This window comes from Trichosurus vulpecula, chromosome 6, assembly GCF_011100635.1.
Source record: "Trichosurus vulpecula isolate mTriVul1 chromosome 6, mTriVul1.pri, whole genome shotgun sequence".
NCBI classification, from domain to species: Eukaryota; Metazoa; Chordata; class Mammalia; order Diprotodontia; family Phalangeridae; genus Trichosurus; species Trichosurus vulpecula.
Genome location: NC_050578.1, coordinates 69932756 through 69950638, shown reverse-complemented (window position 1 = coordinate 69950638; position 17883 = coordinate 69932756). Strand labels below are relative to the sequence as shown.

At 35.5% G+C, this 17883-nt stretch overlaps 1 protein-coding gene across 1 annotated transcript in view; it reads left to right on the top strand.

Moving 5' to 3' along the window:
• Positions 1-17883, top strand: part of PTPN13 (protein tyrosine phosphatase non-receptor type 13) — a 206378-nt gene that overhangs the window by 49073 nt on the left and 139422 nt on the right. The window contains exons 3-6 of the mRNA XM_036763757.1: positions 88-266; positions 6175-6240; positions 9267-9452; positions 14008-14101. Of these exons, the coding sequence (XP_036619652.1) occupies positions 88-266; positions 6175-6240; positions 9267-9452; positions 14008-14101 (525 nt within the window). The remainder of the gene's footprint in view (positions 1-87; positions 267-6174; positions 6241-9266; positions 9453-14007; positions 14102-17883) is intronic.

Here is a 17883-nt window from a genome sequence, read left to right as displayed (position 1 = left end):
AATGATCAAAATGATACAAAGTAAGTTTTGCTAATTGAGATTTGCATTTTAATTGTTTCTTTTCCCCTCTTCCCCTCATCTAACTAGTGAACACAGCAGACCCTACTGCCCTTGGCTTTATCATTTCTCCATGGTCTCTGTTGCTGTTACCATCTGGCAGTGTGTCATTTACAGATGAGAGTGTTTCCCATCAAGACCTTCGAGCCTTCACTGCGCCCGAGATTCTTCAGAACCAGTCACTGAACTCTCTCTCAGATGTTGAAAAGGTAACTGCAACTCTTTTTATTTAAAGATGCGAATAGAAATAGTAGCCTTCTCCCTTCCTTCCCCCACTATACAAATCCATTTTGTATTGCACTTCCAGGAACTCAGATTTAAAGTTGTCATTTATTGAAGAGAGGCGCAGTTAAAATTTTATCTAATCTAAAACTAATCTGAGGTACTTGAATGTGCTCTAAGGAAGCACATTTCTTTACAATAAAAATCCTTTATGTGCTGCTTAAACTCCTTCATTAACTTGTTATTGAAACATTTGAGTGCCATTCAGGGATTTTTTTTCCCAGTTCTGGTTCCTAAAGATTGAAAAATTTCTGCACTGGGCCACTAATTAACTAGTTTCCAAACCTCTCAAGTACCTTGATTGAGTTCACTTGCAATACACATTTTAAAAATCTTAAGCTATTTGTATATTTTGGTTTCATGTCACCTTAGCTTTTGGGAATATATATGCCTACCTGTGAGCCATCGCTTACAACAAAGGTGTTTAAAGAATGAGAAAATAAAAGCTGGGTACCAAAAACTAACCTGAACATTGATCATGTCTGACAGCATAAGTGATACTCGTGACACCCTCTTTTTTTTTAAAAAAAAAGAGGGAGAAATGTGATTTATTTTTAAATTCTGGAGCTAAAATTGGTCATAATTACACAGAATTGTTTCTATATACATGTATGTGTGTATGTGTGTGTGTGTGTGTGTGTGTGTATGTATGTATATTCTTATAGTCATTGTGAATATTGCATCCTTGATTTGTCTTATTTCACCCTACATCAGTTAAATCTTCCAGTGCTTCTCTGTCATCTTCATATTTGTTCTTTCTTATAGCACGGAAATATTCTAACTGGGTATATTTTTCATGAGTATAACTGTGAAACATATGATTGCACTCAAATTTTCCCAAATTCTATCAAATCACTGGACTTAGACTTTTTAAGTCACTTGGATTACTTCTAAGGGACTGAGACTTGACATACATTCAAGCTAGGTATTTTCCCCTCAATTGAATTTTTTTGTGATCAACAAAAGCCACAACTCAACTAATTTTAATTTCATTATATTTTTTCTTTCTTCTTTTGAAGTTTTCATGCCTTTCATATATTTTCTCCTAAAAGATTATTCCATTCACTTAAGAAATGTTTAAGTGCTACCAAATAGTACTGGACTGTGCTAAGACACAGCAGTTTCCTGTGGGTTATGGGATCTTCAGAATTGCCAGTTAATAAAAGCCCAATTTTCCTACACATCTCTTTTTAAACTCAGCCGTCAGCTTTGTCCTCACATGGTTCATACACCTGGCAACCGGTTAAACAGGAATAGTGTCCTACATCAGCAGTTTCATTTTCTATGCCTTGTTGTGACTGTACATGCCCTTAACAAAATGTTTTATGAAATGTGAAGCGAGTTCTTATCATTTGACCTGAATTCTAGGCTAAAGTGATTAATGAGAATAGGCAAAGCTGTCAAATAGAAAGAAAAGGGGATTTTCCCACCAATTTTACATACTTGTCTTTTCTAGACCAAGGTAAGAAGTGTTGTTGGAAAAATCTACTTTTTTTCATCAAAGAATTAAAAGTATTTTGAAATATATTGTTTCTATGCCAAGAAATTATGATTGAATGTAAGTAAGTTGCAAGGAGAATATTCAGAGGCAAAATTTAACACCAAATTTCAGTTGATTCTAAGATAAGCAATTTTTAAAACTCTTTAGTTTTATTTTATTTTCAGTTTTGAATTCTTTTCCTCTCCCTCCACATTTAGAAAGCAGGAAAAACAAAATGCATTACAAGTATGTATAGTCATATAAAGCACATCTCCCAATTTGTCATGTCCAAAATTCCCATAAACATTCCCATATACAGAAAAAAAAGAAAATATGTTTCAATCTGCACTGAGTCCATCACTCTTTATCTGGAAGTGCAGGGGCATGTTTCATTATGAGTCACCTGAAATTGTGATTGGTTATTGTGTTGATCATTTACTAAGTCTTTCAAAGTAATTTGTCTTTATGATATTGTTAGTGGTATAAATTGTCCTCTTGGTTCTGCTCACTTCATTCATACAAGTCTTCCCAGGTTTCCCTAAGACCATCCCCTTTGTGATTTCTTGCTGTACAATAATATTCCATCACATTTATATACCATAACTTGTTTGACCATTTCCTCAGTTGATGGGCTCCTCCTCAATTTTTATTTCTTTGCCACCACAAAAAGAACTGCTATAAATATTTTTGTATATATGAGTCCTCTTTCTCTTTCTTTGATCTCTTTGGAGTATAGACCTAGTAATGGTATTGCTAGGTCAAAGGATATGCACAGTTTAATTAACTTTTGGTCATAGTTCTACATTGCTTTCTACAATAGTTGAACCAGTTCACAGCTCTACCAATAGTTCACTATTGTACCTCTTTTCTCACAGCCATTCCTTTTATCAACCTAACCAATAAGACAAACAAGTTTTTTAAAAAAAGAATATTAAATAAGATAGTTTATTTCATTGCCTTGTAAATAAAAGCTTAAAAGTTGAGTCAACTGGCTAACTCTTTTCTCCTCTAGCACAGAAGGGAATAGGATAAAACAAGTCTAGGTTGAAGGGTACTTTCCTCTTCTTTAAAAAAACAAACAAACCAAAAAACCCCTTTCCTCCCATTTTTTGTACAAATGGAATTTTGGATCCAAAGGAGACAGTACAGAAATATTCCATTGTCACAAACATTTACTATGTGACTAAAAGCTGAAAAACAACAGTCCCTGCCCTCTAGAATATTATAATATAATAAAAGTAATGATTGCCTCAAAGTTCGCAAAAGTAGTTTTCTATGATAGCATACTTGAATTCACAGGAGATTTCTTAATAATCCAGATTAACAAATGTATTTTCCTTTGAGAATATCCAGTCTTAGAAACTTTGGGAGTTGAGATTCTTACCCTTTTCTCTGATATAGCTGTTAGATTTCTGTATGTGTCCAAAGAGGCAATTGATCCCACGACACATGCTGATAGCTTCATGAAAGGTGATGCAGATTACTCTCAGACCACCTAGATGAGATAACTGACAGGAATATTCATGCTTCACATGTTCTCCATGCTACCAAGCTGTGGCCATTTCAGTGGGGCTTCCTTTCTCCCAGTATCTTTCTGTGTATGTTGGTTCTTCATAATTACTATGTCTCTGTATAGTCTTCCTGAGTATGAATCTATAGTATAGTCAGGTAAGAGGTGTGGTCACATTCTAGGGACAACTAATAGAGACATACATAACTCAATCTTAGAAGCAGAAATTGAAGCCATAGAAGAACAACCAAAGAAACAGCTCCCCAGGATCAGATGGATTTACAAATATATTTTCTCAAAGCATTTAAAAAAACCCAGTTAATTCTAGTATTATATAAATTGTTTGCTAAATAGACCGCATCAGTATCCTTAGTACTAGGTACCCTACTGATTGGAGGACTGATTGAAAATATCTTCTTCCTGTCTTTTAAGGAGAGTGGCTTGGCCAGCTGTCCAATCTCTGCATTTCCTATCCGACCATACTCCCCTGAACTTTTATCCATTACACCCTCGCACCGGGTACTACTCTCCTCTCCATGCTTTTCAGTTTCCTTTTATGTATTGTCTTCCCCCATTAGATTGTAAGCTCTTTAAAGGTAGGGGGACTGTCTTTTTCATATTTGTATCCCCAATATTTAGCATGGAGCTTGGCACATAGAAGTTGCTTAATAAACATTTAGTGACTGACTGAAATAGGGAAAGAGGAGATGCTACTAAATTCCTTGTGTGAAATACCTATGGCCCTGTTACTCAAACCAGGGAGGAATAAAACAGAGAAAGAAAAGTATAGCCTTTGTGAATTTAACTGAATTCAAGTGATATGAGCTTTAAAGTTAATAACATTAAATGTTGTCAGATATAGTGTTATTTACATTACAGTTTATTAGAATAGTTTTTGTTTTGCATATTATGCGCCATTTTCAGCAATATGTATATATGTATATGTATGTGCATATACATAATTTGTGTATAAATGTGATGAAAGGGCAGTCAAATGATTATTGATTTTTAAAAAATTAATCTGGTAATCTGTTTCATATAGCTATTCTTTCATAAAAATAAAGATTTTAATCTTTCCTGGATCTATTTTCCAGGTCAGTGGTTTTTCCAATGAGATATTTCACATTATCTTCCATTTTTTCATTCCTTTGGTTCTGTTTTATAATATCTTGATTTCTCATAAAATCACTAGCTTCCACTTGCTCCAATCTAATTTTTAAAGTAGTATTTTCTTCAGTGGTCTTTTGGACCTCCTTTTCCATTTGACTAATTCTGCCTTTCAAGGCATTCTTCTCCTCATTGGCTTTTTGGAGCTCTTTTGCCATTTGAGTTAGTCTGTTTTTTAAGGTGTTGTTTTCTTCAGTGTATTTTTCGGTATTTTTTTGGGTCTCCTTTAGCATGTCATTGACTTGTTTTTCATGGTTTTCTCGCATCCTTCTCATTTCTCTTCCCAATTTTTCCTCTACTTCTCTAACTTGCTTTTCCAAATCCTTTTTGAGCTCTTCCGTGGCCTGGGACCAGTTCATGTTTTTCTTGGAGGCTGTTGGTGTAGGCTCTTGCACTTTATTGACTTCTTTAGGCTGTATGTTTTGGTCTTCTTTGTCACCAAAGAAAGAATCCAAAGTCTGAGACTGAATCTGGGTGCGTTTTTGCTGCCTGGCCATATTCCCAGCCAACTAACTTGACCTTTGAGTTTTTCAGTGGGGTATGACTGCTTGTAGACTAGAGAGTTCTATGTTCCACGTTTGGGGGGGAGGTGCCCGCTCTGCCACACCAGCACTGCTCCTTCCCCAACCCCCAACCCGGACTGGGCTTAGATCTTCAGCACTGCACTCCTGCTCTGATCCGCCACTTAATTCCTCCCACCAGGTGGACCTGGAGCGGGAAGTAACAACAGCTGTAGCTGCCCCACCTCCGCTGCCCCCAGGGCTGGAAGCCTAACAGCGAACTCCTTCTACTCCCACAGCTTTTCCCACTAACCTTCTCTGCAGTCTTTGGTGTTTGTGGGTTAATGAGTCTGGTAACTGCCGCAGCTCACTGATTCAGGGTGCTAGGGCCCCCTCCGCCCGGCTTCTGGTCTGGATGGTCCACGCCATTGAGGCTGGGTTCTGCTCCACTCCGTTCCCAGCTCCCAGCTCCGTGTGGGATAGACCTCACCCAGAGACCATCCAGGCTGTCCTGGGCTGGAGCCCTGTTTCCCTCTGCTGTTTTGTGGGTTCTGCCATTCTAGAATTGGTTCAGAGCCATTTTTTATAGGTTTTTGGAGGGACTCAGTACGGAGCTCACACTAGTTCCTGCTTACCAGCTGCCATCTTGGCTCCGCCCCCCCCCCCCAAGATTTTAATCTTTATTTACTCAGTGAACCCACTTGGGATATTAGCATGTAATTTAGGATGTATAAATTTCCTTTTTTAAAACAACTGCTTTGAACCACATTAATATTTATTTGGAAAATGTTTTAGTAACTCTTATTAGATAATTTTTTGCATATTCTCATGCTGACAATATTTTATTTTAATTATTAAAATAAATGTCCTCTCTCATACCAGTTTTTTTAATAAACCCTAAATATTTCTATTCAAAATTGAAAATGATTATCCCAGAACTCTTAAGTGTTCTGGAGCAGGAGGCACCTTTTTTTGTTTGTGAATGTTAGCTATCTTTCCATTAAACAGACATTTTTTTAGCACCTGTTTTGTGTAGAACACTGTGATTGGCATTGGAGAAAATAGGTTAAGTCCCTGCCTCCAGGGAGCTTATACTCTAGTCTGCTATGACTTTGCCCATAATTTTTCTTATACCGTAGTTAAGTTGCCACAACTAAGGATTTGCATTTTGTTCCTAGATACATATTTATTCTCTTGGGATGACATTGTACTGGGGAGCTGACCATGAAGTACCTCAAACTCAAGTAAGTCACAGTTTTCATTTGTTTTCATTTTTAGGTTTCACATTTTTAAAGAAAATTCTAAATTAAAATATATTCAGAAGCAGCATAGCCCTATAGGTTAGCATCTCTTAAATGTCTATTTAAAAGTATTCCGTGAACAAAATGACCCTCATTGAAACACCAGACAAATTCTTTTTGGTATCTGAGGTAGAGTAAAAGATAGTTAAGGTAATAGAGCCTCAGATTTATGCAGAGAAATGTAGTAGTATTCCTACATAAGAACTGAAAAACTGGTAGGTTGTTTTTTCTTGTTATTGTTCCAGTGTAATGGCTGATAGGAATTATAAAAGTCTTTGTAACTATCTTGTGTGAGTGAGTATTGTTTTATTCATTGTAATTGTATCCCAACACCTACCACAATGCCTGGTATCATGTAGTGGGTTCTTAATAAATGCTTGTTTGATTACATTTTGATTCTGACAATCCTTGGAACTCAGTTAAAATGGAAAAAAATACCACAAGCTTATGATCATTTATTTAATTAAGTTTGCCCTTTCATGCTTTCTATATCCCACTCTTGTTATGGTTCTTATGGTAATTTTGTATCTAAGAGAGAATGTAGAATCTAGATAAAACAAAATTAATGTTGGGTTTTTTTTAATTGTAAGATGCATGTAAGATTCTTTAAATTTAAAGTTTTATTTCTTAGGATCACTGAAAGCTCTTTTCTCATTTTAGTTTGATACATGTGTGATGTTTGTATATGTATATGTGTATACATATATGTATATATATGTACATATATAATGGATATACCTGATTCTTAAAAATAATAAAGGGAAGTTCAATTACCATAGAAAATATTTCTCAGAAGTATACCATGCAGTTTAACTATGTGTGAAATATGACAAAAAACCTATAATGGATACATTTCAAAGTATTGTGGCATATTGCATATACAGGATTGTGTAAATTGATGAAAAAATAACTTCTGATGTTGATTCTTATATTTTAATAGAAACGGTATCTCACAATAGGAGTGATAGCTACTGTTAGATTATTCAAGAGTATTGATCGCTTACCCTCCAGTATTTGTGAAGTGTTACAGTCTGAAGCCAATACCAATCTAAAGACCGTTATTCTGCTCAGAAGAGTTTAAAGCAAAATCTTTTCTTCCCAAGAGATATCAACTAGAGTGTCAATTAACTTGTTCTTCTTTGCTTCCTTAGTATTATTATTATATAGTATATAGTATTATATAGTGTTAGTCAGTGATGACATTCAACACCATAAAGGAAGAATTTATTAAGCACCTGTGTTTTTAATATATATTTATTTTCTCCCAATTACCTCTTAAAACAAAATTTTAAATTTTTTTAAAGTTCTGAGTTCCAAATTCTGTCCTTCTCTCCCTTCTCCCTGAGAAGGGAGACTGTTAGCAATCAGATATAGATTATGCATGTGCAATCATGTAAAACATTTCCATATTCGTCATTTCGTACAAGAAAACTCGAATAAAAGAAAAAGAATGAAAGAAAGTGAAAAATAGCATGCTTCAGTCTGTATTTAAACAGCATCAGTTCTTTCTCTGGAGTTGGGTAGTCTGCTTCATAATTACTCCTTTGGGGATTGTCTAGGTCCAGATCATTGTATTGGTGAGAATAGCTAAGTCATTTACAATTCTTCATCAAACAATATTGCTATTACTGTGTATAATCTTCTTCTGGTTCTGTTCACTTTGCATTAGTTCATGTAAGTCCAGGTTTTTCTGAAATCATCCTGCTTGTCATTTCTAATAGCACAATAGATTCCATTACAATCCTATACCACAGTTTGTTTAGCCATTCCCCAATTGATGAATATCCCTGTGGTTTCCAATTCTTAGCCACTACAAAAAGAGCTACTATAAATATTTTTGTAAAAATAGGTTTTTTCCTCTTTTTTATGTCTTTGGAATACAGACCCACTATTGTTATTGCTGGACCAAAGGGTATACACAGCTTTATAGCCCTTTGGGCATAGTTCCACATTACTCTCTAGAATAGTTGGATCAGTTCACAACTCTATCAACAGTGCATTAGTGTCCGTTTTCCCACATCCCCTCCAATATCCATCATTTTCCCTTTTAGTCATATTAGCCAATCTGATACATAAAGCACCCATTATTGCTAAATATGATGATGATAGGTGGTGGGAAAACAAAAACAGAAACAAAACTGGCCTTGCCATTAAGGAGCTTACATTTTAGTCTTCTGAAACCATGTTGGATCATTATATTGATCAAAGTCTTACAAAATTGTTTGGTTTTGCCATGTTCTCTTGGTTCTGCTCACTAGGTCTTCCACTGTTTCTCTGAAACTCTCTCTTTCTTTATTTCTCATGTCACAGTTGTATTTTTATTACATTTGTAAGCCTGGTTGATGGCTGTTACTTTACTTTCTGGTTCTTTGCCACAAACAGAGCTACTATAAAAATTTTTATACATATAGAATCTTTTCCTCTTTCTTTGATCTCCTTGGGAGTATAGTCCTATTAATGGCATTGCTGGGTATGCATGATTTAGTAACTTTTTTGGCATAGATCCAAATTACTTTTCAGAATGGCTGGACTAGGTACGTTCACAGCTCTACCAATTAGTACATTAATTTCCCTGTTTTCCCATAGCTCCTCCAGCATTTGTTATTTTCCCTTATTGTCAAATTTGCCAGTGTGATAGGAGTGAAGTGTAACTTTAGATTTGTTTTAATTTACATTAGTACCTCAGCTGCTAAAATTTAGGGGGAAAGGATAAGTATTTTAGGTATATTAAACATAGAGACTACCAACCTATTAACCAAAAGAAAAATCCCACTAAACCACAGCCTCTTCCTCCATCCCCATTACCCTGGTATTTATTATAGAGGGCTTTTTTGTTGGAATTTTTTTTTAGATTACCTATGTGATGATTTCATTGAAGTATGTCTCAAGTTTATACAGTATGATGAAAATTATTATTATATTAGCTATAAAGGTGAATTTAACATGACTTTTTTCTCCTTTGTACTCAGCCTATCAAGCTTGGAGACCATCTGAACAGCATATTGCTTGGCATGTGTGAGGATGTTATTTATGCTCGTGTTTCTATACGGACTGTCCTGGATGCTTGCAGTGCCCACATTAGGAATAGCAACTGTGCACCTTCTTTCTCTTATGTAAAACAGTTGGTAAAGCTGGTTCTTGGAAGCCTTTCTGGGGTAAGCCACAGTTCTATTCTGTGAGAAGATTACATTTAAATTGTTTGCCTGCATGAATGTCTATTTTTACTTTTAGAAGTTTTATTGATCCCTTTTTTTTTTTAAAGAAAGTCACAGTAATTTCCCAACATTTCTGCCTTTCCCATCTTGCCTTTGAACTCTTCCTTAAAGCAAAGAAAACCAGCTGAGCAAAACCTACAGGCATTTGTTTGATATCAGATACAATGCTGTGTACCTATAGTTCCTCTCACCACTACTAAAAGTAGGGAAATACTTGTTTTCACTCATCTGTACCAAGCCTGGTCATGACATTTACTCTGAATTCAGCTGCCTTATTGCTTTATTTTTGTAGGAATTGTAATTGTTTTAACATTGATTCTGCTTTCACTCCACATCATTTTTATAGAGGTCTTCTCTGTTTGTCTGAATTCCTCATATTCATCATATCCTATGGCTCAGACGTAATCATTTCCATTCATACACTATAGTTTATTTAGCCATTCCCTGGTTCATTGCTTTAAGTGGCTTGCTATTACAAAAATTGCTTCTTCATACGTGTTGGGATACGTGGGACCATTCTTTTTGTGTTTGGCCTCCATGAGGTCCTTTGACTTCTTTGGTTACTAGATCAAAAGAATAAACTGTCTCATGGCTTTTTTATAATTCCAACTAGCTTAATTAATCATTTTAAAATTTTGAATGTTTGGCAATTTTTTTTGTTCAGTTCACCAGTTCAGGAAATATTTATTAAGTACCTATTATGTATAAACTGTGTTAGGTTCTGAGGACACAAAGATAAAATCAGCATAGACCTGGCCCTCAAGGACCTAACAATGATCAGGGCTAAGATGGAAAGATAAGGTATGCATACATATATCTACACACAATAAAGATATAGATAAGAAATATCTATATTGGTAAGTGGACATAGCTTCTGAAAGGGAGAAACAAATGTTTTAAGAATTTAATATTACAGTAGCATTTAACTATCCCTACAAATAGTTCTTATAATTCAGTAGTCAACATCAAAGGTTGGCAAACTACTCCCAAGGGCCAAAGTCAGCCTGCTGCCTATTTGACCTGCAAATCAACTAGTATTTATACTTGAAAATTTCTATTTGTTTATTTAAAACATTTTAAACTGCAAGAACCAGACTTAGTTCTTAGGTCAGATATGACCCTCAGGCCAGAGTTTGCTGACCCTTGGAGGATATAGTAAATTTTCTTAATCTAACAATGCAGGTAACATTATTTTGGAAAATGTCATTGTATCAAAGACTGTTAGAACTAAGACCTTAGAGATCCTCTAATCCAGTTCCTTTATTCTATAGGCTAGTGGGAGGCAAAAGTAGAACCTGAATCCTGGGCTTCTGCCTCCTAGTCCATCATACCTTAGTCTCATTTGCTCGAGAAAAAAAAAATAAAATAAGAAATGCTAGTATTTTTTTAAATGTTACCTTCATTTCCAAATATATCCATTCCTTCTCTTTTATTGCAGAGCCATCCATTTTAAAAAAAGAAGCTTCCTTTCCTTTTTGCATTTCATTCCTTTAGACATAACTAATAGTACAATTGTGAGAAATGATACTTTCTCTATGTCTGTTACTGGAAATATTCATTCTTGATGTTGTGTAATTCAGAGAAATTTAAACAACAGGGAAGAGTGGAAGAGAAAGGATCCCTTTCTAATTGTGGCTGAATAAACTCTGTTCCCTTGTCTTGGAGGGCTCTTGGGTATCCCTGATTGCAGATTTGTAGAAGGCTCGGTTGTCTCCAACTACCAGATAATTTTGATTGTTCAAAAATGTAAAGTAATGTCATGAGAAGGTTACTTAAAATTTCTGCTCCTCAGTTTGGCTCTAATTAAAGTTGGAATAATAGTTCCATTTCACGGAATAGGTGTGAAAATAATAGAAATAGTGCTTATGACATGCTTTGAGGTCCTTGGTAGAAAGGCAATTAGGAGCTTGCTATTATTAGTACATAATGGAATCATTGATATCTTGTCCCTCAGACTTGGAAGCCCTGTTGATTCATTTTATTCCCCTTACCTTTGTAGATTGACAATAAAATCAGTTATAATGTCCCTGCTTAGCTCATTTAAGTAATGATATTCCCTTAGGAGCAGTTCCAGTTAAGTCTTATTTTAGGAAAAGAGGAAACAGAATTGAGGTCATAAAGACAGGCAAGGCAATTTAAGGGCTATAATAAGAAAGATGTCTAATTTGGCTGATTACAGCTTTCTGGTGTGGACTGTAGCACAATCTAAGAAGCACAATAAGATTAAAAATAAGTTTTATGCAAAGATGTATTTAGAGGTCATTTTCTATTATTTAGTTTTTGGATCAGCCCTTTGCTGGTGGTTTTCTTGATTAGTATCTTCTTCAGGAATGCATGAAGTTTATAAAATTTTAATGTGAATTTGGATATTCTTAAGAGAATGTTTTTATGAGGAAAAAGTAAAATTGATTATTATAATTGGATTGATATATTTTGATTATTCACTATCCTAGTTATGTTGGTCAATTATTGTTTAAGCACTTTATATGTACCAGATACTATTAAATTCTGGGGACACAAATTAAAAGCAAAAACATTCCCTGCCTTCAAGGAATTTATGTTCTACTGGGGAAAACAAAATGTACATAAATTGGTACATACAAGATAGTGTGGAGAGAAGGTGTTGGAGAAAAAAGAGTGGAAAATGTAAATGAAATGAAAGGACTAGAAGGAAAACATGAAAACGAGTTTGGAAGGAAAAGAATTGTATCAAACCTTACCCAGTAAGGCAGAAACTAGGCATATAACACAAACTCATACCATATATACACAAATAAGCTCCCAGTAGATACATGACTTAGACATAAAGAGTAATATCATAAACAAATTAGAAGAGCAAGGAAGAAATTACCAGTCAGGTCTGTTATTAGTGGAAGAGTTAATTACCATTCAGAGGATAAAGAGGATCACAGAAGATAAAACAATCAATTTTGATTATATAAAACTCAGAGGAAATAAAGTCAATGCAGCTAAAATCAGGAGAGGAGCAGGCAAATAGGAAAAATATTTATTGCAAGGTTATCTGCTAAGGGTGTCATTTTTTGAGATATATAAAGAGAACTAATTCATACTTGTAAGAATAAGAGCCATTCTTGTATTGACAAAATGTTCAAAGGATGTGTGTGAATAGCCTGTTTTCAGAGGAAGAAAACCAAGCTATCAATATTCATACAAAAAATGCTCTAAATCACTAACAAATAGAGAAATGAAAATAAAAATAATTTTATGGTCCCACTTCATCACACCCATAACATTGGCAAAGTTGACAGAAAAGAAAACAGCAAATGCTACAGAGACTGTGGGAAAGAAGGTATACTAATGCATAGTTAATGGAGCTGTCAACAAATCCTGCCATCGTGGCAAGCAGTTTGGAACTAAACTTCCAAGAGGATTAAGCTGTGTATACTCTTTGCTCCAGAGATACTGCTACTAGGTCTATACCCCAAAGAGAACAAGGGAAAAAAAGAAAGGATTCTTGTATAAAAACAGTAGCTCTTTTTGTGATGTCAAAGAATTAGAAACTGAGGGAATGCCCATCAGTTGGGGAGTGGCTAAATAAATTGTGGTATGTGAATGTGATGAAATGCTATTGTGTTATAAGTAATGATGAATGTGGTGGTTTTAGGGAAACCTGGGAAGACTTGTATGAACTGATGCAAAATGAAGTGAGCAGAACCAGAACAATTTACACAGTAACAGCAACATTGTAATAAGACTTAGTACTCATCGACATAGTGACCCACCATGATTCCAAAGGATGAAACATGCTATCAACCTACAGATAGAAAGTGGATACACTCAGAGTACAGATTGAAGCCTATTTTTTTGCTCTTTCTCTGGCCTTTTTTTTTTCTGAACATGGCTAGCATGGTAACTTGCTTTTCATGACTACATGTATTTGTAATGTCAATGAGAGGGAGAGTGGGGAGAGAGAATTTGAAACTAAGAATAAAAACAAATTAAATAAAAATAAACTGATTTCTCTCCTCCCCACCCCATCAAGATTTGACTAAAAAACTGCTCTCTATAAGAAGCTTTTCCTAATCCTCCTTAAGGCTAATGCCTTCCATCTGATGATTATTGCTAATTTATTCAGACTGTATCTTGTTTGTATGTAATTATTTGGATATTATCTCCCCCATTTGACTGGGAACTTATGGAGGGCTGAGACTATTTTTGCCCTTAGTATGATGCCTGGCACACAGTAGGCACATAATAAATGCTTACTGATTTGATTTCATTAACTAATGAGCACCTTGCTTTTTGACATCTGCATTTCATTTTCATTTTCTGAAGGTGAATGGGCCAGACTTGGGATGTTCATGTCTAACCAGAGCAAAGTGAATTCAAGGCAGGAAGGAGGTTCTGGTTCCTTTGTGGATGTTATAGAAAAACGTCTAAGTGACTTACTATTGTTGCTGTGCTATTAAAAGGAGAGATTCAGGCTTGGATGAGAGGAGTCCTTGCCATTGCTGACTTCTGATTATTTATACAGGTAGACCAACCTCCATGTAACAATGAGCAGAAACTACGTCCTGATAGAAGCCAAGCCCTTCGGGACCGATTGAGAGGAAAAGGCCTACCCACTGGTAAGAAGAATGATCGTGAATAGTCACATGCTGACTTTATGTATTCTTGCCAAAAAAACATTCTGATTATCAGGAGCAATTATAAATGTGAGTTATGACTACATAGGATTAGATGGTGTAAGTTAGATAAAGAAATGGAAGAAATCAATTAATTATGAGCATGATTCTGGGTCTTCCCACACAAATTGGTAAATCATTTCTTTAATATTATTCACATGACTTGAATGTAACATTAATACATTATATATAATGTTATATATGTTAATGTTAATACATGGAAATTTTCCAGAGTAAACAATTACCATTTTAACTGTCATTATTATTACATTAGTAACATTTATTTAGTTTATAATGGTTTTCCTATTGTGCTAAAAAATATTAAATATTAAGAAAAATGATAGATATATTATTGAGTCCTTGAGCATTGTTGACATTTAATCTAGAAGACAAATGTTAATTTATGACTAAATAACCTGAATAGCTGTTTTTCCTCAGTTCATTTATTTCATACCTCTTACTTTTTATGATATAAGAAAAGTGTTTTTTCTCATCTATATGTCAGTGTATTTTCGTAAGGTGACTCTGTAAATTCTTGCTTCTTGATTTATTCTTTTGGGGACATTGCCCAACTGTAATTTCATCAATGTAGAGAACTCCCAGTGAGGAAGCTTCCTCTTAGATTGTAAATTAATATGTGGTCTGCAGCCTATAGTCTTAGAGAATTGCATGAGCAACTGAGAAGTTGAAATGACTTCCCCAGGATCACACAGTCACCCACCTCACAGGCAGGACTTGAAACCAGGTTTTCCTGACCCTGAAGTCACTTCTTTGTCCACTCGGCCATGTAGCTTCCACAGTTTTCTACTCAGATGTGAGATGAGCAAAAGCATTTAAAATAGTGAAAAGCTGGAACTGAGACCCCACTTCACTCCTGGGGATCAGAACCACATGGCTGCTCCTTGCTTCTAACTTACTCGTTCCTCAGTGCATATCCCAAAGTCCAAGGCTGTTGTTTACCCTCAGGCACCACCATTAGGCACAGGTTTCCCACCTCACTGCTCTCTTGGTCTGTGTCTTGGAACTGGTGTAACAACAATGCTGCTTGCCGCTGCTGTGGCTGGGTAAGACCAATAATACCAGCACACAAGAGGGCTGCTAGCACAGGTTCTTTTGATCTTCTTTTCTAAGAAAAACAACTTTAAGGGGTTTACGATCTCACTTTAATCAAATATACATATATCATTCACTTAGTCCAGGGGGGAAAAGCCAGCACCCTGAACTTCAGAGCAAATACAAACAGAAATTACAAACATACATTATATAAACAGAGCAAACAACACAAACCAGCCTATCCATAGCAATACATAGTTACCAGAAAAGCACCAACCTCTGGGTTTTTCCAAAGCCAGGGGGGTTCTTAACAAAGGCTGCCCAGAGTCTCCTCTAGTCAAATCACAGGACACTCCTCCAGTGAGTGAGAGCCCCAAACAAAATGTTAACCTCTGCCAACCATCTTAGGGCCCCAGAGGCTTCACACCTAATCAGCAAAAGGATTTGGGCCTGGGGCTTAGCTCCTAGCAAGACTTAATCAAAAGCACTTGATTACTTTAGCATTCTATTTCTTTTGGGGGGGAGGGGGCAGGGCAATTGGGGTTAAGTGACTTGCCCAAGGTCACACAGCTAGTACATGTGTCAAGTGTCTGAGGCTGGATTTGAACTCAGGTCCTCCTGACTTCAGGGCCAGTGTTCTACTTACTGCACCACCTAGCTGCCCCCACTACTTTAGCATTCTAAAAGAGAAAACAGGAAAAAAAAAGTCTCACCTTAATTAATGTTACAGCTGGCTAGTGTTGTCAGAACTGTCAGCATCTGTTCCTGTACCCTGCACAAGGGCAAGCCTCTTTATGCTGCGTCTCAGAACTCTCCATTATCTTAATTTCTAAATGTATTTCTTTTCCTCCACCTCCTTTCCTATCCAGTGCTCCACCAAACAGGGAAAAAGAGGGAAAGAAGCGTTGTTGACTCACTTTTGGTAATTGAGAAATAGTCTTATTCCTAGAAAGAAAGAATAAAAGAATTCCTAACACTTGCACAACATATTATACATGAATGGTGGAGTGCAAAGTTAATCAAAATCAATAAACTATCAGAGTTTCGGCCTTTCAAAAAGAATCCCTCCTCCGCTTTTCTTAATCCCTACAAATATTAGTCTCTCCTCTCAAATTGTATTGTATTGTATCATCTGTATTTAAATGTTCCTCTACTAGAATATCAGCACGTTGAGGGAAGGTACCATTTTTCATTTTTGTCTTTATAGTCCTAGCACTCCATATAGTAGTCACTTAAATAAATGGTTGTTGAATTGGATTGTACTGGTTTTGTTTTAGCAAACTTAAAAAAGCAAAAGTGTTAAAAGTATATTAAGGATATAATTTAATTGGTTTTTTTTGTTGATTCAGATGACACTTTAGGATTGTGAGTGTGTCATGGTCAAAATTATGGGCATCAGTTTCCATTGGATAATATTGCAGGTGTAAATTTTGGAGAAGACTGGGCTGAATCTTCATTTGTATTAAATAAATATCTATTATGATATGAATTATATATCATATCGTATAATTATATTACATATTATTATATATTATAGCATACTCTGGAAGTTGCTTTAAGATGAATAACATTTCTAGGTTGCGGCTTGTTTATCATTTATCTCACTGTCCCATTTAGATGACATGCAAGATTTTTTAAAAAATTTTATTTGAGCCTTCTAGATTCTAGGTAAATACAACTTTATTTTGGTTGTTCATAAGACTGTTAGCATCTATAAAACTGTATACCTTCTAACTTAATTGCATGAGATTCTACAACTTATTCAACCTAACTGTTGTTGAAGGTAAAATTGTATACAAATTAAGAAACAGGAAAAAATGATTCTGTTTTAATTAAATATCATTAACAATCTCCATAGAAGTACTTTTCTATTACCTCATTGTAATGGAAGGTGACCCCACTTTCCCTAAGACTTCAGTAGAGCATAAGCTATGGTGAATTCTCTCAAACTAGAAAAGCTGTGAAACTTCTAAAGTCTGTTCCTTAATGATAGACTTTGTCTACTATTGAGAACCAATCCAGCAGAAGTAAAAAGAGACGTCATCACCAGGTTGGTCACTAGGAGGTGAATTTTTTGACTGTGGAAGTTGATGATTTTGAAATAAAATTTAAAAATAACCCTCGTTCTACATGGCCAGCAAAGGTAGAATATATTGAACATTAAGACAGAAATTGATGTTAAATGGAAGACCTAATGAGATAAGTAGAAATCTACGACAAATGTTTGCTATATATAATGGTTCATTGGCATGGAAGAGTGCTTCAGCTTTTTATGTTACTTCCCTACTACTGATAAAATAGCCTGTGCCAAGCAGAGCAAAGTCAGGCCTTTCTTGCACAGTTAAAAGTTGTAGCTTATTCCACAGTCACAGTGGCTTGGAGAGGGTCTCTTTAGATTCCATTGGCACAAGGTCAAGGTGGGATGCCCTTTGATGAGAACGGCTTTTTTAGTGCTACTTTGTAAAAATTATAAACTACATTTCGAAGTGAGATTTTTTTTTAAAGGCATGCTGAGGTATAGCACTCACGTAGAAAAGGTAAATGTAGTAGACAGATAACAAAGTGGGAGTGTTGTTGGTTAAAAACTGTTTCTTTGGAGTCTTATTTCAATTTAGTGACACTACATTTTGATTCACAGTCCTGAAGTTAGCATAAGCTAAGTGTGTCCCTAG